General features: G+C 41.5%; 1 protein-coding gene across 1 annotated transcript; it reads left to right on the forward strand.

The window, feature by feature from the left end:
* Nucleotides 1–1,152: 1,152 nt before the first annotated feature.
* On the forward strand, nt 1,153–15,003 carry LOC127675266 (cancer/testis antigen 55-like). Its single transcript, XM_052171332.1, has 5 exons — nt 1,153–1,243; nt 3,644–3,825; nt 10,926–11,067; nt 13,451–13,563; nt 14,815–15,003. Exons 1-5 carry the CDS (start codon nt 1,153–1,155, stop codon nt 15,001–15,003), a joined length of 717 nt encoding a protein of 238 aa, XP_052027292.1.
* The last annotated feature ends 1,603 nt before the right edge of the window (nt 15,004–16,606 follow it).

Raw genomic sequence — 16,606 nt, forward strand, 5'->3', positions numbered from 1 at the left:
TTCCCTTGATCATGCAACAGGAGATCCCTGTCTTGTGACCTAAAGGAGGCAGGAAGACCACCAGCTCTATGGTGAGAGCTGACATGTTCTTGTGGTGAGCTTGAGCAGCTGGGTAGCCATTGATGGTCTGCTTAATCACAAGAGACAAGGGCTGTTCTGTTTTGACCACTTAAGGAAGAGAACCTTTTGCTATTGTAGCTGGTTGTAGCAGAGCCATCTGACAGAGCCAATAAGATATCTTTTGAGCTGTAATGTCCTGTCCAATACCAGAAACTCTTAGCTTTTGTTTTTTGGGTTTTGTTGTTGTTGTTGTTGTTGTTGTTTTAGTCTTTAAAAGGTTATTTCTCCACTTTTTTGATCTCCTTCTTGTTCCTGGGCCCACCCTTTCAGCGCATTGCTTGGCTGTGGGGAGAGAGGCACATACTAACTTTTGTTAACCCGGTCATCTTCTGAAAGGCGTTCCCAGTGCAACTCTATTTGCTCATTCTTGCTGTTGTTTCCAGAGCTTCTGGAGTTCTAGTCAGGAAACCATGACTTTTTTTAAAAAAACATTTTAAAGCAATAATCTCTTGCTGTAAACAAACAGCGATGTCTGTTTCCTGTATTTTTTCTCAAGTAGAAACGGTCCAGTAGGATGTGATGTAACTCATGCCTATAAACCCAGCACTCAGGAAGTTGAGACAGGAGATTGTCATGAGTTTGAGGCAACCTAGGTTAGAATGAAATCCTGTCTCAAAAACACAGAAAAAAAACTTACCAACAAAACAATGACAATAATAAAACCCCGAACCTATAAAAAGTGTATGGGTGGAGGCCATTTTAGATTGAGTACTAGATTTCAGCGCTACGTGATGGGGCAAACATGCAAAGTTCATCCTCCCTATTTGCCATAGGTCAGTGGCTTTCCTTGAGTAAACTACACTCCTATTGGCTGGTTGAGCAGATACCCTGCCACTCCACACGTGGTAATTCTGCCTCCCCCCGCCCCCCCCCCCAATCCCGTGTCTTAAACTAGGCTGTACAGGGAACGGAAGTAGAATCTCGTCTGTGAGAGTTGCTGCGATTAGGGCTCTCCTGGAAGACAGAGAACTAGATAGAAGGAAGCCTTATTTCAGGTCCCATCTGGTGCCCACACTTGCTCGACAGCGAACTATGCACCGGCTAATTTCCAGACTTCGTACCCTCTTTCACAGGAAAGCGGATCAAAAGGAGGCGAGAGGAGAGCAGCAGAGGCTCTTGGAAGGTACTGCACTAATTCTTTGTCCAAAGAGACCTTCGATTAGAGTTGTGTTCTATCTCTGGTCAGGGTTGGAGGAACTTAGAACCCCCGCCCCGCATCTTCCCCCACCCCACCCCGCCAGTCCCCCGTCATCCCCTGCCCTGTAACTGGCCAGAGCAGCGCCATTTTATCTCCAGAGTAGAGCATTGCCAGTTCCTTGCCCCGCACCCTATATGCCACTTGCTAGATAGTCTTGCATGGACTCACTCCAGAACTCCCCTGCCCACAGGAATGACAAAGGCTTTAAAATAATGGGGGCTACAGAGATGACTCAGCAGTTTAGAGCACTTACTGTTCTTAGATGACCAGGGTTCGGTTACCAATGCCGCATTGCTGCTCACAACTTCCAAATAACTCTAATTCTTGGGCCTCAGAAGTATTCTTCTGCCTTCTGAGGGCACGTGGGTCACATACATACACTGAGGAGCAATAAGCATGCGTGTGTGTGTGTGTGTGTGTGTGTGTGTGTGTGTGTTCGCGTGCATGTCCATGTGCATACACGCGAGTGCTGGTATGTCCCCATCACGCCCATAATTTTTCTTTCAAAAAATTCTTTAAAATAAAAAGAACAAAGTGTGTCAAAAGGCAAAGAGCGCAGGACAGAGTGAGGGGTGAGGAGCTATTGGCAATTGACAGCTGCTAGGACAGGAAGAACCAGTTTTCTTTAAGGATGTGACCACTGCTAGGTCGAACACCCTTAAGGACAGGCTCTAGACTCAAAAGTATTTGGGCAGCACGAATTGGACTTGATGGGATAAAAAGGAAAACTGGGAGAGACCAGTAAAGTTGGGTGACTAGGGAGTTGGGGTGGATCTGGGAGGATCTGGAACAGGCAGAGTAGGTTTGATCAAAATATATTGTCTGAAATTCGTAAAGAACAAATAATAAGAAAGTTTTTAAACAAAGGCAGCAGAGGTAGGAACTCAGAGAAAGGGTGGAAAGAGGATGCGGTGGAAGAGGGGAGGTGTCTGTGCCCCAGTTTTGCACTTATCTACGTACTTTAGGAACTTTTTTTTTAATGAGAGCAGGTCTCTCCATTAAGCCAGATTTCCATCTGCTCATTTGCTTTAGTTTACTGTAGGTTACAGAAGGATTATCTTCTGTATTTATAGTAGTAGTTTCTCTTAATTACTTTATTTTAAAAATTATCTATTTGTTTTCATGTGTGTGTGAGTATAGCTATACACAGCATGCCTCAGGAGTCAGTTCTTGCCTACCATTTTGTAGGATCACAGGATTAAATTCAAGTTGTCAGGCTTGGGGACATATACCACTACCCAATGAGCCCTTTTGCTAGCCCACTGATTTTATTTCTTAACTGTAACACGTGTTTGTACCTACCTATGAACCAGCTTTCTGTTACTGTGATAAAATGCCTAAACCAAGTTACCTTAAAAGAAGAAAGGCCTCTAATGGCTGGTATTTTCTGAGAGTTCAATCAGCAAGTTCTTGACTATGTTTCTGGGATTCTGGCACGACAGAACGTCCTGGTGGGGAAGATGTAGTGGTTCAGAGTTGCTCAACTCATGAGAGTCAGGAAAGGGAGAGAAAAAGATCAATTTTGTAACAAAGACCTTCAGTTCCAAATTCATGAAGCTATAAACAATTTATAAATAAATTACTCAGCTAATAAGGTTAAAGCCTTTCTAATCCACAGGTTTCACTTTTGAACACTCCTACACTGGGGACCAAGTTTTTAATATGTTAGCTATGACGAGTAAGGAGATAGGAATCAAAGTTTACTCACTCGCTATGTATCCCTAAACACATGCCCTAGAGACTGCCACTGATTGCCTATATAGTGGATTATTTTGAAGATTTGTATTTAGTTAGGAGAGTCCATTAAATGATGTGAAATGTTGCTGGGGTGAATGGTATCTCTGCTCTAACAGAAGAAGCTTCAGTATTACCATATCTGTGCTACGGCCAAGTCAGGTAGGCAGACAGCAAAGAGAGTGCACAAGCTGGTTTGTGGATCAACAGAACTCATACCCTAACACACCCAGATTGAACAAATAAAGGACGGCGCGTGCGCGCGCGCGCACACACACACACACACACACACACACACAGAGAGAGAGAGAGACAGAGACAGAGACAGAGACAGAGAGAGAGACAGAGACAGAGAGAGAGAGGCAGAGAGAGGCAGAGAGAGAGAGAGATTTAAACCTTGTCATTCTCCCTCTGGAGTTCAGCATGAGTAATCATTGTTCACCAACCTAATTCCTATCCCAAATCAAAGTCACTTTATTTCTAGACTTAGATGATTATTTATCACAGCTTCTCTGGTTGGGCTTATTTGTAGTATGTGTTTGTACTTGAAAATAATTTATATAAATAAATTCATCTTTGCTCATCTTTTAGATAGTACTACATTACAAAACAAACAGCAAGTTGTGGCAGGGTCCAGTAGTAACTATGACTGGATCCCTGAGCACATCCACTTCAGTGCTGACAGCATGACTGGTGACAACCCTCCGAAAGCTGAACAAAAACTTCCTGCAGCTGCGGAAGAACAAAACACTTGTGGATTGAACGCAGCCACAGTAAGACTTGTATATCCTGGATACTTTCTCTGTTTCCGAGTTCTTTCACCATGGCTTCTAGTTCTCAGGCCCTCTTAAATGGACATGTTGTAGTGGATGGAAGGTGAAGTCTAATTTAGGGGATTGCATGGCACATCTGTTCTATTTTGTAGTAATATCTGTTTAGAAAAGTACAAATTGTATGACCAGTATTTAACAATAATTATTAGAGTTTATATTATCCTGCAACTTCCTCTTATAATGCAAATAGGTCTGTGTTATTTGTTAATTACTAGGTGAACATATACCTTAATTATTTTATTTTATTTTTTTATTCGATATATTTTTTATTTACATTTCAAATTATTTCCCCTTTCTCTGGCCCCTCACTCCCTGAAAGTCCCATAAGCCCCCTTCCCTCCCCCTGTTCTCCCACCCACCCTTTCACACTTCCCTGTTCTGGTTTTGCCCTATATTGCTACACTGAGTCTTTCCAGAACAAGGGACCACTCCTCTGTTCTCCTTGTACTTCATTTGATGTGTGGATTATGTTTTGGATATTCCAGTTTTCCAGGCTAATATCCACTTATTAGTGAGTGCATACCATGATTCATCTTTTGAGTCTGGGTTACCTCACTTAGTATGATGTTCTCCAGCTCCATCCATTTGCCTAAGAATTTCATGAATTCATTGTTTCTAATGGCTGAATAGTACTCCATTGTGTAGATATACCACATTTTTTGCATCCACTCTTCTGTTGAGGGATACCTGGGTTCTTTCCAGCATCTGGCTATTATAAATAGGGCTTCTATGAACATAGTGGAACATGTATCCTTATTACATGCCGGAGAATCCTCTGGGTATATGCCCAGGAGTGGTATAGTAGGATCTTTCGGAAGTGACATGCCCAGTTTTCTGAGGAACTGCCAGACTGACTTCCAGAGTGGTTGTACCAATTTGCAACCCCACCAGCAGTGGAGGAGTGTTCCTCTTTCTCCACATCCTCGCCAACACCTGCTGTCTCCTGAATTTTTAATCTTAGCCATTCTGACTGGTGTAAGGTGAAATCTCAGGGTTGTTTTGATTTGCATTTCCCTAATGACTAATGAAGTTGAGCATTTTTTAAGGTGCTTCTCTGCCATCCGAAGTTTTTCAGGTGAAAATTCTTTGTTTAACTCTGTACCCCATTTTTAATAGGGTTATTTGGTTTTCTGGTGTCTAACTTCTTAAGTTCTTTGTATATATTGTATATTAGTCCTCTATCTGGTGTCCGGTTGGTGAAGATCTTTTCCCAATTTGTTGGTTGCCAATTTGTCCTTTTGATGGTGACCTTTGCCTTAAAGAAACTTTGTAATTTTATAAGGTCCCATTTGTCAATTCTTGATCTTAGAGCATGCGCTATTGGTGATCTGTTCAGAAACTTTCCCCCTGTACCGATGTCCTTAAGGGTCTTCCCCAGTTTCTTTTCTATTAGCTTCAGAGTGTCTGCCTTTATGTGTTTACCTTAATTATATTTTTAAAAAATAATTTTATTGAAGTATAATTTACTTAGTATGAAGTTCCACAGTTTAAAACCTTTTTATATTTACAGAATCTGAATCTAGCATCCAAGTTCAGATACTTATCATTTTGATCAGTATATGCAAACGAAGAATATTATTATTACTAATTGACACCACCATCAGCAGAATGTGAGACTCCTTATTTCTCAGGTTTGGCAAGAGTGGAAGTATTATCAATTTTTGAGATTTTTAGCTATCTAAGATGTGAAAAGACAGACAGACAGTGGTGGCACATGCCTTTAATACTGGCACTTGAGATGCAGCCGGAGGCAGATCTTTGTGTTTTCGAGGCAAGCCTAGTTTACAGAGCTAGTTCTAGGACAGCTAAGGCTACACAAAGAAGCCCTGTCTCAAAACCCCCAACTATGAGCTTGAACGCGCGCACACACACACACACACACACACACACACACACACACACACACGGAGGAGGAGCAAGTGCCGGGAGGAGGAGGAGGGGGAAGAGGAGGAGGAAGAGAAGGAGGAGGAGGAAGAGGTGGAGGAAGAAGGTGGAGGAAGAAGAGAAGGAGGAGGAGGAAGAAGTGGAGGAAGAAGAGGAGGAGGAAGAGGAGGAGGGGGAGGGGGAGGGGGAGGAGAAGGAGGAGAAAAGCCAGTCAGGCTTCCACATGTAGAATGGCTATTTGTTAATTGTGAAGACCGAGCACTGACACGCTACTCAGTGGTGGTAGGGAGATGTGATTCTGGTACTTGATTTATGGATAAAACTGAGTGAATAAAGAATCATGAAACTGGTTTTGACAGCTGAAGATGGAGGTTAAATAGATGGAGAATCTAGGGTCTTCCAAATTGGAAACATGCAAAGAAATTCATAATGCATGAAATTCTCACTCATTTCCTCCCGCCCAAGGAAATTTACTTAGTAAGCTCCATAAATCAGGATCACCACAGATTCATTTACTCTTTTGTAATGGGGTTATGCCTGTAGCTACATCAGGAAGATGAAAACGTCCTTAATTGTTTAGCAGCTTAGTAAAATGTCATCAACTTTCAGGAGAGTAAGGAGGTTCAGGGAAATGACTCAGCCTGTGAAGTCAGTGCTTGCTGCACAAGCAGAGTGGCCTGGGCCAGCACCCACTTGCAGTGTGACCTTTAATCGCAGTGCTGGAGAAGCAGAGACAGGAGAGTTCCTGAGGCTTGCTGGCCAGGCAGTCCAGCCAGTTAGAGCATTCTGGTTTGGTGAGAGGCTCTACCTTCTAAGGTAAGGTGGAGACCAGTTGCAGACGATCCCAATGTGAGCCTCTGAATTCTGCAAGTACAGGCATGAACATCTCCCAGCCACAGCTTCCTCCAACACAGACATTTTACAAGGGGAGAGTGAACCAACACTTTCTCCTTCGAGACAGTCACATTGAAAACCACAATTCTAGTCACCCGTACTTGCTTTTTTCCTTGGGATGTAGGAACAAAAGTTGACTCCAGACAGAACACCAGAGACAGACTATCTAGCCAACTCTAACTTGGATATGTAGTGAGCTTATTGGAGTCTTAGAGGCAGATTAGTCATAGGATCACAAGTGACTCAAAGGCAGCTTTGTCACCAAAGTGTCCCCAGCATCAATGACGACTTGTGCAATGGGCCTTGCAATTCAGGGCAAATAGCTATGTAACAGTCATTGACACAGTACTCAGGAAGCAAAAAGAGGAGGATCTCAGGGAGTTTGAGGTCAGCCTGAACTCCAGGGATTGTTCCAGGGCAGCCAGGGCTACACAGAGAAACCCTGCCTCAGAAAAAGAAACAAACAAAAAAAGTTATTTACAATAATAGTAGACACAAAGGGGTGGGGGTGAGGGAGACAGGGCAGAACAGGGATGTGTTTTATAAGAGAAGAAAGAAAGACAGAAAGAAAGAAAGAAAGAAAGAAAGAAAGAAAGAAAGAAAGAAAGAAAGAAAGAAAGAAAGAAAGAAAGAAAGAAAGAAAGAAAGACCAATAAACAAGAAAACCGATGAAGCTCTCTAAACAGTCCAAACACAAAATGTCCCAAAGACCAAGTCAGTTCAGAGACAATTTCAGGCAGGCAGCCTCAATTTACTCCCTGCCCAGAGGGAAATCTTCAAAGAGGCAGGACAAGCCCAGCTGGGTGCATTCTGGCCAATCTGAAGCAAAGACCATTGCCTCAGGATGGAGACAGCAGCTTCAGCTCTGGGTGAAGCCTGAGGCTAGGGTTTAGTGGGGGCAGGGATGAGTGAGAAAAAGTAGGGCAACGTTGAGTCTGTGCAATGGCGTCCTCTTCTTCTTTCAGAGGACCTGGTAAGAAAAGCAAGGCAGCCATATTTGCAAGATAACAAATGTTCTGAGCCCCAGGTTGCACAGGCCCTGTGTGACTGACTTTCCCAGCCTCAGAACAGCCTCCTTCATTTGTTTCTTTGAACTCTTCCCTTCAGCAGGACATCACTAGCATCAGGCATCTAGGGACTCTGCGGCTTCAGGGGCCACAGCAGAAGTTAGAGTAGGACCTAAGCTGGGGCAGGGTACAGTGGAGCTCAGGACCACTGGGCTTGTACCAGAGTCCAGCAGCTGTGGGAACTGTCAATGGAAACTTTCAAGCATGAAATTCTGCTCCTGAGAGTTGATCTTACATGTGTATATTAGGAAACAATGTAGTGTATTAGCTCATAAATTGTATGCCAAACTGTGGAATAGTGTCCCTAAATTACAGCACTTCCTTTTCATAGGACACCATCCTTTAAAAGGTTAAAATAAACTGGCTTAATTGGTCCATTTTGTTCTATATTTATTATACATGTGTGCTATTACCTTTTCCTTTAAAAGAGTGTATAGGTAAATTATCTGGTAGAACAAGTCCACGGAAGAAAGTTATAGACTACTACCATATAAAAACAAATATATCTTTTTTTTGGCTTTTGGCTTTTGGAGACAGGGTTTCTCTGTGTAGCCCTGGCTGTCCTGGAACTTACTCTGTGGACCAGGCTGGCCTCGAACTCAGAAATCCGCCTGCCTCTGCCTCCCAAGTGCTGGGATTACAGTCATGCTCCACCACTGCACAGCTTGTGAGTCCTTTATTAGCTGACAGTAGAGAACAAGTTGTAGCTACACTGAACTCTTGGCACCAAAGCTCAGAATACAGAGTTTATAAAGGCAAAAACCTGCAATGGCGTTGTCAGGTATGGGTCAGGAGAAAACCATTAGATTAGCTTTGGTTATACATTCAATCAGTACTTAGATTATATATCTAGGCCATGGTCAGGGCCCAGCCTCCAATGTGTGGCCCAAGCAGATGTGACTGTTAATGGAATTACAAATGAAAATTGACTGAGCAGAAAAGAAATGGATTCAGGGTAAGATCAGGCCAAGATGTAGTTATCTTGGTCACTTCTTAAGACCGTGGCCAGCTGTTATTGTCTAGGGATTGTATTTCTGAATTATATGTGATTTTCTTGCTTTTCTGTCTTTTTTACATTTTATATGCTGAACATGTGTTATTTTTGTAATGAGAAAAACAGAACATAAGGTAAAGATGACTATAATTTTAAGAAATAAAAATGTAGATACTTTTTAAAAAATATTTTAAAGTCCTAAATTAACTGTGATTTTCGGACCCTGTAGCTCTTGGTTATTTTCTTCTGTCCCAGAGTGACACTAACCCTGCTTCGTGTCCAAGGTCAGATGAGACTGATCATATTTAAGGTGGCATATGGCTATTAGATTTATTTTCTCACATTTATCTCAATGTTCTTTTGTCTCCCCAGATGCTCTTCTCTGGAGTGCTAGCATTGATTTAGTTACCCTTCTCTTGTACCCTTGCTGTCTCCCTGGCCCTCTGCCCAACTTCAACCCTAAGTTCTTTTCTCCCTTTTCCTGATTTTTAGTTCTTATTACTGTTGTTGTTGTTGTTGTTGTTGTTGCTGCTGCTGCTGCTGCTGCTGCTGCTGCTGCTGCTGCTGCTACTGCTGCTGCTGTTGAGTCTTCTTAAATTAGCTTGGGGACTGGAAAATGCCTCAGGAGTTAAGAACACTTGTTGTTTTTGTAGAGGACCATGGTTTGATCCCCAGTCCCCACATGGTTTCTTACAACCATCTGTAACTCCAGATCCAAGGGATCTGATAACCTCTTCATGTCTCTGCTTTTGATCTCTGAAGGCACTTGGGCAGGCCCATGTCAAGTCAAGCAACTGGTATTTGGTACATTTAGCTAAATGCCCCCTTTCTAAAGATCATTCCAGTTGGGCTTGTTACCTGTTCAGCCACCATCCCCCTTCCACCTAAATATCCAGCTGTTCTCTATCAACTCTGCATATGGCCTGGGGAAGAGGCTAGAGTCAATATGTAGGCCAGGGACGACTGATTTGGGGTGGGGAGTTAGTTTCACCTATGCAACTACAGGAAACACTCTTCCCTGCTAGGTAAGGCTTTCCACTGTGGCTGGATGGAAAAGGAGTGTCCACACCCCATAAGTAGCTCCTCACCATCTATGTAAGGGAGCCTAATGAACTCATTGGTTCCTGAGAGCGAACTCCAGTGCAATCCTGTCTCTGCTTGTCATTGGGATCTTAGAGAAGGGGTAGTAGATGTTGTTCCCCTCTCCCTGGGAAAAAGAAATTTTAGCAACAGTGGCACAATACATACCTGCAGGCAAAACACTCATACACAAAATCTTAAATGAGTTTTAAAGTTTGCATACAAAGTAATGGGCTTCATTATGCTGTTTTCATGCTTACATACCACGATGCTTTGCCCTTCTTTCCCGTTCCCACTGACTCACTAGTATTCACTGTGTGCCTCTTACCTTTCTCCCATCCCCCTTTCTGTTTTTATGTCACATGCATTCTATTACCCTGTCTTTCCCCTATTCTCTTTAGCACTCTTCCTCCTGTCTCATGATCCCTTTTCTAGTTCAGTGACCCTCACACACATGCACATGTAGATACACAAACACACATAGAGACAAACATAGATCCTAGCTCAACTTACCAGATAATCTTTTCTTTCACAGTCCAGGTCAAAAAGCACTTGCTGAAAACCTTTTCTGTTCGCTTAATAATCTTCTGTCTTAATTCTCTTTTTCTTTCAAACTCCAGGGACCAATTTTTAAATCTTTTTATCACATACCATGATTTACTTTGAATTAGCTTTTACTCACTTTTTATTTTTTAATTACTGATAATAGAATCTATATATCTTTTTTACATAAATAATAGCAGTCCCTTAAGTCTGGCAGACATGCAAATAATGTTTTAAAATTCATGATTATACAACACAAAGCCTGAGCCCTAATGTAACCTGTGGATTTTATAAAGTGTTGATGCTGGCTTATCAGTTATAATCAATATGAGTATGTGGCAACACTCTATTTTCTTCTCAATTCTCCAAATTTACTCTAAAACTACAACAAAAATTATATGAAGCTCAAGCATTATTTCATTAGTGCATGCCGATTTATGTGTCAGTTGTCTATGATCATTATTTGAACTATCTCTTGAACAATGATTTTAGGGTGGGTTTCAGATTTTTTAATTTTTTTCTTTAGCTTTGGCTTGTTTGAAGTAACATTTTTTAAAGTTAGTTTGTTTGTTATATAGGTGGATGCTTTCTCTGATGACCATGGCGAAGAACCATCAGAATCTCACATGAGAGTTTTGCTTGGCTGTATTACCTCTCTAGTGGGTGACACTGACTACAATGATCATGAATTGTCCTTCTCTCTAGACATTGCTTGCAAAGGTACAACTCACATTTTTAAATGTAAAATTAAGTTTCACTCATTTTTGAAATATTACCAATTGGGTGTAGGAGTCTTCTTTAGGCTTAAATTTAGAACATGCTTATTTGATGAGAGGGTTTCTCTATTACAAGTGCAATATACTTGGATCTTTTCAGGGATCAGACTCAGGCCTGTGTTTGCAAGGCAAGTGCTTGATCACGGAGCTACATTCCCAGTCCTATACTTGGCACTTTCAGCTTCATTTCAATATGTGAAGTGGACCACTGGAGTTTGAAAATAATGTGTAGCAAGGGACACAAAATCTCATGCTATTATTTATTGCATCTTCATTTGTTTGGGTACATTAATATTTGTGCAACATTTTATTTATATAGGTATCAAATTTCTATTCTAACACCATTACACAAATGAAAAGACACTATTTCATAATACTTCCAATGCTTTAAAATAAGACCTGGAAATAGCCTGAAAACCGTGTATATATGCACTCAGTGTTAAATTCTATTTGTATTTCTCTGATATGACATTTTATTGGTTTTATATCTAAAGCAACGACATGATCATTTAAACAGTTTATTGGGCTTTAATTTGGTTTAAGAGAGTTCTAGATATTTAAGGCATAGAACAAAATATAGAAGGCTTCATTAAACCTTGCTTATTAAGAGTTCATAGCTCATCATTGGGAGAGACAGACATGTGAATCCATTCAAAAGCAGTGCGAGGGAGAATCAGGGAAGGCTGATTGGGCTGTGCACTGTGCAAGCTGCACTTTATACCCTATCACTTTGTGCCTTTAATGATCAAGATTGAGACCAAGACAAAATGAAAAATAACAGTTTTATGTGTAATGAAATGTAAACCTCATAAAATGTAAACCTAATGAAATGCAAACTTGATACCTTTATTATAACCCTCCCACCCCCCAAATTGAGATAGGGACTTCCAATAGTCCTGTGTTTTGTCTCAAACTGTTAAAATCACGCCTTCCAGTACCAGGCTGAACTCTTTTCAAACAGGTGCTATTTTACTTGGATAAAAAGAAGAGTGATACTGTCTCAGCTACACAAAATTGCTTTCTAGTTTAATTTTCTTGGGTGTAAAAACTTCAACTTGATATTGGTGTTATCTCAGGAACTCTCCAATGATAATTGCTTGGTGATGTCTAGGATGTTATGACATTTTCCCTCAGAAATTTTCAGTTTTCAGAGAAAAAGGTCCCTGTGATTGTAAAGTTCCAAAGACAATGTATTAGCCTGTCACTATGCCAACAGGAAGTTGTCAACAACAAGAAGGATGCTAGAAATACTCTTCTTAGAGTGGAAGAGACTTGGACATGTTTGTAGTGCAAAGGATATGACTAAAGGTTCTGAAGAGAGCAGGATGGAGTCAGGTCCCTGAGCTATAAATAGACGGTAGGACCCAAGGCATAGGCGGAAAGGCTTACTCCTGTGAAGCAGGGTTAGTCATCATAGCAGACTGTTCTAGGGTAAGAAAAGACAGTGGCTAAAAAAGAGGGTGTGGCTGATCCCTAGCACTAGGAACCAGTCTTAGAGGGCTTAGCCAGTCATATCCATAATTGTCAGACTAAATACTATTAAATGAATTCTATGAAACCCAGTGAAAATGTCAAACAGTTCTTCATTACTATTTTTATTATCTGTGTGTTGCTTGAAATCGAATCCCGGTTCTTGCCCATGCTAACTAAGCTACAGCCTCACTAATTTCTTCAATGAGAAACTTAAAGAATGGAAAGAAGAAGGAAAAAAAAGCATGTTTTGACTTCAACTGAGCAATGAATATGTTATTTCCTTCCTATTCATTGTGTAGGTTATTTTACTGTCTCACGCTGTTCCAGATCCTTTTATTTACTCTTATCTTTTAAAAATGTTATGTGTGAGAGAAGTTTGCCTGCATGTATGTGTTACAACGCTATCCAAATGCCTTCAGAGGCTCTGGGGGTGGAAGCCACCGGCATCTCTAGCCTCCATGTGGGTGCGGAAACTCTGAACCCAGATGCACTGCAAGAACAGCAAGTACCTTTAGCTGAAGAACCTCCTCCCAGCCCTCATCCTTTACAAACCAGTGTCTCTATTTATGTGTATGTGTGCTTTTGTGCAAGCATATGCCACATGTATGTGGGTACCCACAGAGACCGGAGGAATGCACAGATAAGCTAGAGGTGACTGGGGACACTGGGAGGTGGACCTAAATTCTTTGCAACAGCAGTAAAACTCCCCGAGCCATCTGTCCAACCCTAGGCTCCTAAAGGTTCAGCATGTACTTTATGTGTGATGGAAACTGTGTGTCAGGGCTAACATTCCAGGAAATGGTGAAATGTCACAGTGCTTCTTCTAACTTGACTTTCTTCCATGACTGTTGCAGATTTTCAACCTTATAATGGGGACCTGGTAGAAATTGAGTTTTCTGAGGAGCAAGACACACAGAGCAGAAGAGCCACCTTGGTGAAGCCTCTGAAACATTGTCATGTGAATGAGGTAGTTTCTGTGTGCTGCACTTGTCCTTTGTTTCTGCTTATCTTTCCTTTAGTGATCGTTAGGAAACCAAAAATAAATGCTTTGCTATATAAGTGGATGGAGGCAGATGCAGAGACCCTCCGCCAAACATCAGGCATCTGGGAGGCATTAGAATGTTCTAAGAGCAACAAAACCTGTGGAGTATGGTGGAAGCGTGGGGGATGGAAGTGTGCAAGTTGGAGGGGTCGAGGACACCACAGGAAGAAACTAACCTGAGCCCATGGGGGCCCACAGAGACTGAACCATCAACCAAAGAACATGCAGGGCTGAACCACATTTGTAGCAGATGTATAGTATTTGTGTGGGTCCCCTAACAAGTGAAGCAGGGACTGTTGTCTCTGTCCCCTGCCAGTGGATCTCCTTCCCCCTTCCTGGACTGTCTGGTTAGGCCTCAGTGGGAAAGGATGTGCCTGGCCCTGCTGGTACTGGATGTCCCAGGGTTGGGTGATCATCAAGGGTGGGGGGTCCTTTTCTCTGAGAAGGGGAAAGGGCAATGGGAGGATTTGAGAGGGTGAGACAAGGAGAGAGGAATGTGGAGTGGGGGTGCTGTGATCAGGATGTAAAGTAAATAAAAATACTGTAATTCTGAAGGGAAATTATGAGACTAATATATAGTACATAATGACAAAACTTGCGTTATCTGGGAGGCATTAGAATGTTCTAAGAGCAACAAAATCAAAAAAAAAGAATGATCAGGTTTTTTGGAATTGTTAGGAAAAATGGGTGGAGTGTCAATTGAACTCCTAGCTAGCATGTGAGTATGATATGGGCAGGAAAGAATGAAAATGAATTGGCTGGCATTTGTTTTGTGCCATTGGAAAAATGAAGGAATGTGCTTCTAAGGCAACAGAGGAAGCAGAGAAAAAGGTTAACAACACATTCCTTTCTCTTTTCTTTTCAAGCAATCAGCCTTAACTACAAGTTCACACCCATTGTGGGTAATTATTTAGAACAAAATTATCTCGGTGGAGACCTGGTGCTCATCCCCAGACTGCTTTGATTGTTGTAAGGTTGGACCTAGGTGGAGAGGTGAGGGGTGAGGGCTGAGGGAGGGTGTTTACACAACACCTAGAGCTGCTAACATGCAAAGCAGGATGGGAATCTGTAGTGGAATGCCAGAGTCTGATGCTTAGGGCCAGAGAGAAGGGCAGAGTCTATGACCATAGATTATGATTTTCTACACTCATTGTTGCCATTTTTTTTTATTCACAGGTCCGTGTTACCAAAACAGATGGAAGAACTGGGGTGTTGGAAGACACCATATTTTTCACCTTGGATTCTCTTAAACTTCCTTCTGGATATGTGCCGCAACCAGATGATGTTGTCAATGTGGTTGCAGTACAGAGTATTCAACCCAACTATTTCTGGAGAGCAGTTGCAATGACCCCAGTAGTACTGTAGGAACCAAACCCCTGTGTTCCTCCTTCAATGATACTTATATGAGTAGTGAAGGACCTGGTTTAATGCAAGTTTTTGGAATAGTAATAGCAATAGTAAGCCAAAATACATGTTAAATACATTTTTGTTTGTGGAAATGCCCTGGTAATTATTTTTGGACTCACTTTAGGAAGGTGTCTAATCTACTCAAAGATATCCCCAAACTGTTTTTTGTCTACAGCAAGGAAACAACACTGCATATTACAATAAATTCTGTTTTTTTCCAAGGTCAGGAATGCTGCTAGTGGCCTTGTTTTTCCCTTGAGAAACATATACAGGGAGGCCAGAAGTAGATGTGTGTAATTTAAAGTTCTGGATGCCTTCAATTCTGAGTTCCCTCCTGCTGTGTAGAGTGTTTACTTTTCCATGACATTTTTCATTTTCCATTACCTGCTCAGTTTGCTAAATTTAATATTTTTTTCTAGTAGACCCCATCTTCCCATGTTAGAATGCCAAAGCCATACACACAGTGTTGTTGTTTATTCCATGGTCTCTCAGCAGTGCTCGGTGGCTGGGGCAGACCGCACATTACTACCTTCAGTAAAGCTGTTGTTTGAGCATCAATAATGTTTACATGTGGTCAATTTGCCGTTCAGAATCTAGGAATGAAATTGCTCTGTATATTGTTAGTTATTTACTTGCTGGTGTTTTTTTTTTGAAACAAAAACAATGCTGTATGGGGTGTGCATAATTTTCCATGAGCCTCTTTCTGAGAGAGGTAGGTACTGCCTATTTCCAGGCAAGAATTGGAGCAAATCCAAATACTATAAAGGAAGAGAAGTTTCTTAATCAAGCTGGGAACTGTTCCCAGGATCTCATTGGTCTACTCCATGAGATTTCTTTATTTTTTTTCTTAACAGCATGTACCCATGTGACTACCAGGTTGTGTTGCCTACAGAAAGTAATGGTGGGCTCTAACACTCTTAAGATTCACTATTTTAACATATGCTCCTGGCCCTGAATAAGCTTGATTATGAATTTGCTTTGTATTTCTAGTAGTCATTCCCCATGGTCCTAAGGGTTTTACTCCATGTTGTAATTAAGATCATAGGAATTAAACTTGTTCACTCTTAAGTAAATTCTTGATAACTGTGTATTAGGTATCCAGCTGTGATCTATACATTGGAATGAAACAAAAAACACACATGTCCAGGTTTTAATGGAACTTGGCTCATGTCACTATTTCTCAGGTTCCTAAACCCAGGAATATTTAGCAGTAAGCTATTCCTACCCAGATACTTTCACCTATATCCTTAACCAGTAAACTGTACTACATAATATGTACCCCCTTTTTTTAGTTACTTCCTAAATTGCTATTTTGGATGGTTTGGTGATTTAAGAGATTGAATGTTTAGCTGCCCAGGTAACAACTTGCCATTTACATGGTGGCATTATCATTAACTTGGCTCCATTCTTGCAGTAGGACATACTATTCAGCAAGACAGTCACAGACAAGGCCTACAACCTACTCATACTCCATACAGGAATGTCTCCAGCACGTGACACAACTGTCTGGGGATTCCTTTGGGAAAGGCCTTATTATTTACTTGGGGGCAATGTCACAGGA

Source organism: Apodemus sylvaticus, chromosome X, assembly GCF_947179515.1.
Source record: "Apodemus sylvaticus chromosome X, mApoSyl1.1, whole genome shotgun sequence".
In the NCBI taxonomy this organism is placed as follows: domain Eukaryota; kingdom Metazoa; phylum Chordata; class Mammalia; order Rodentia; family Muridae; genus Apodemus; species Apodemus sylvaticus.

Bases quoted from the DNA above. Each gene is read 5' to 3' on its own strand.
- LOC127675266 (XM_052171332.1), top strand. From the start codon at position 1,153: ATGCACCGGCTAATTTCCAGACTTCGTACCCTCTTTCACAGGAAAGCG. The intron at 1,244-3,643 runs GTACTGCACTAA...CTCATCTTTTAG, and splicing joins GCAGCAGAGGCTCTTGGAAG to ATAGTACTACATTACAAAAC. The intron at 3,826-10,925 runs GTAAGACTTGTA...TTTGTTATATAG, and splicing joins GTGGATTGAACGCAGCCACA to GTGGATGCTTTCTCTGATGA.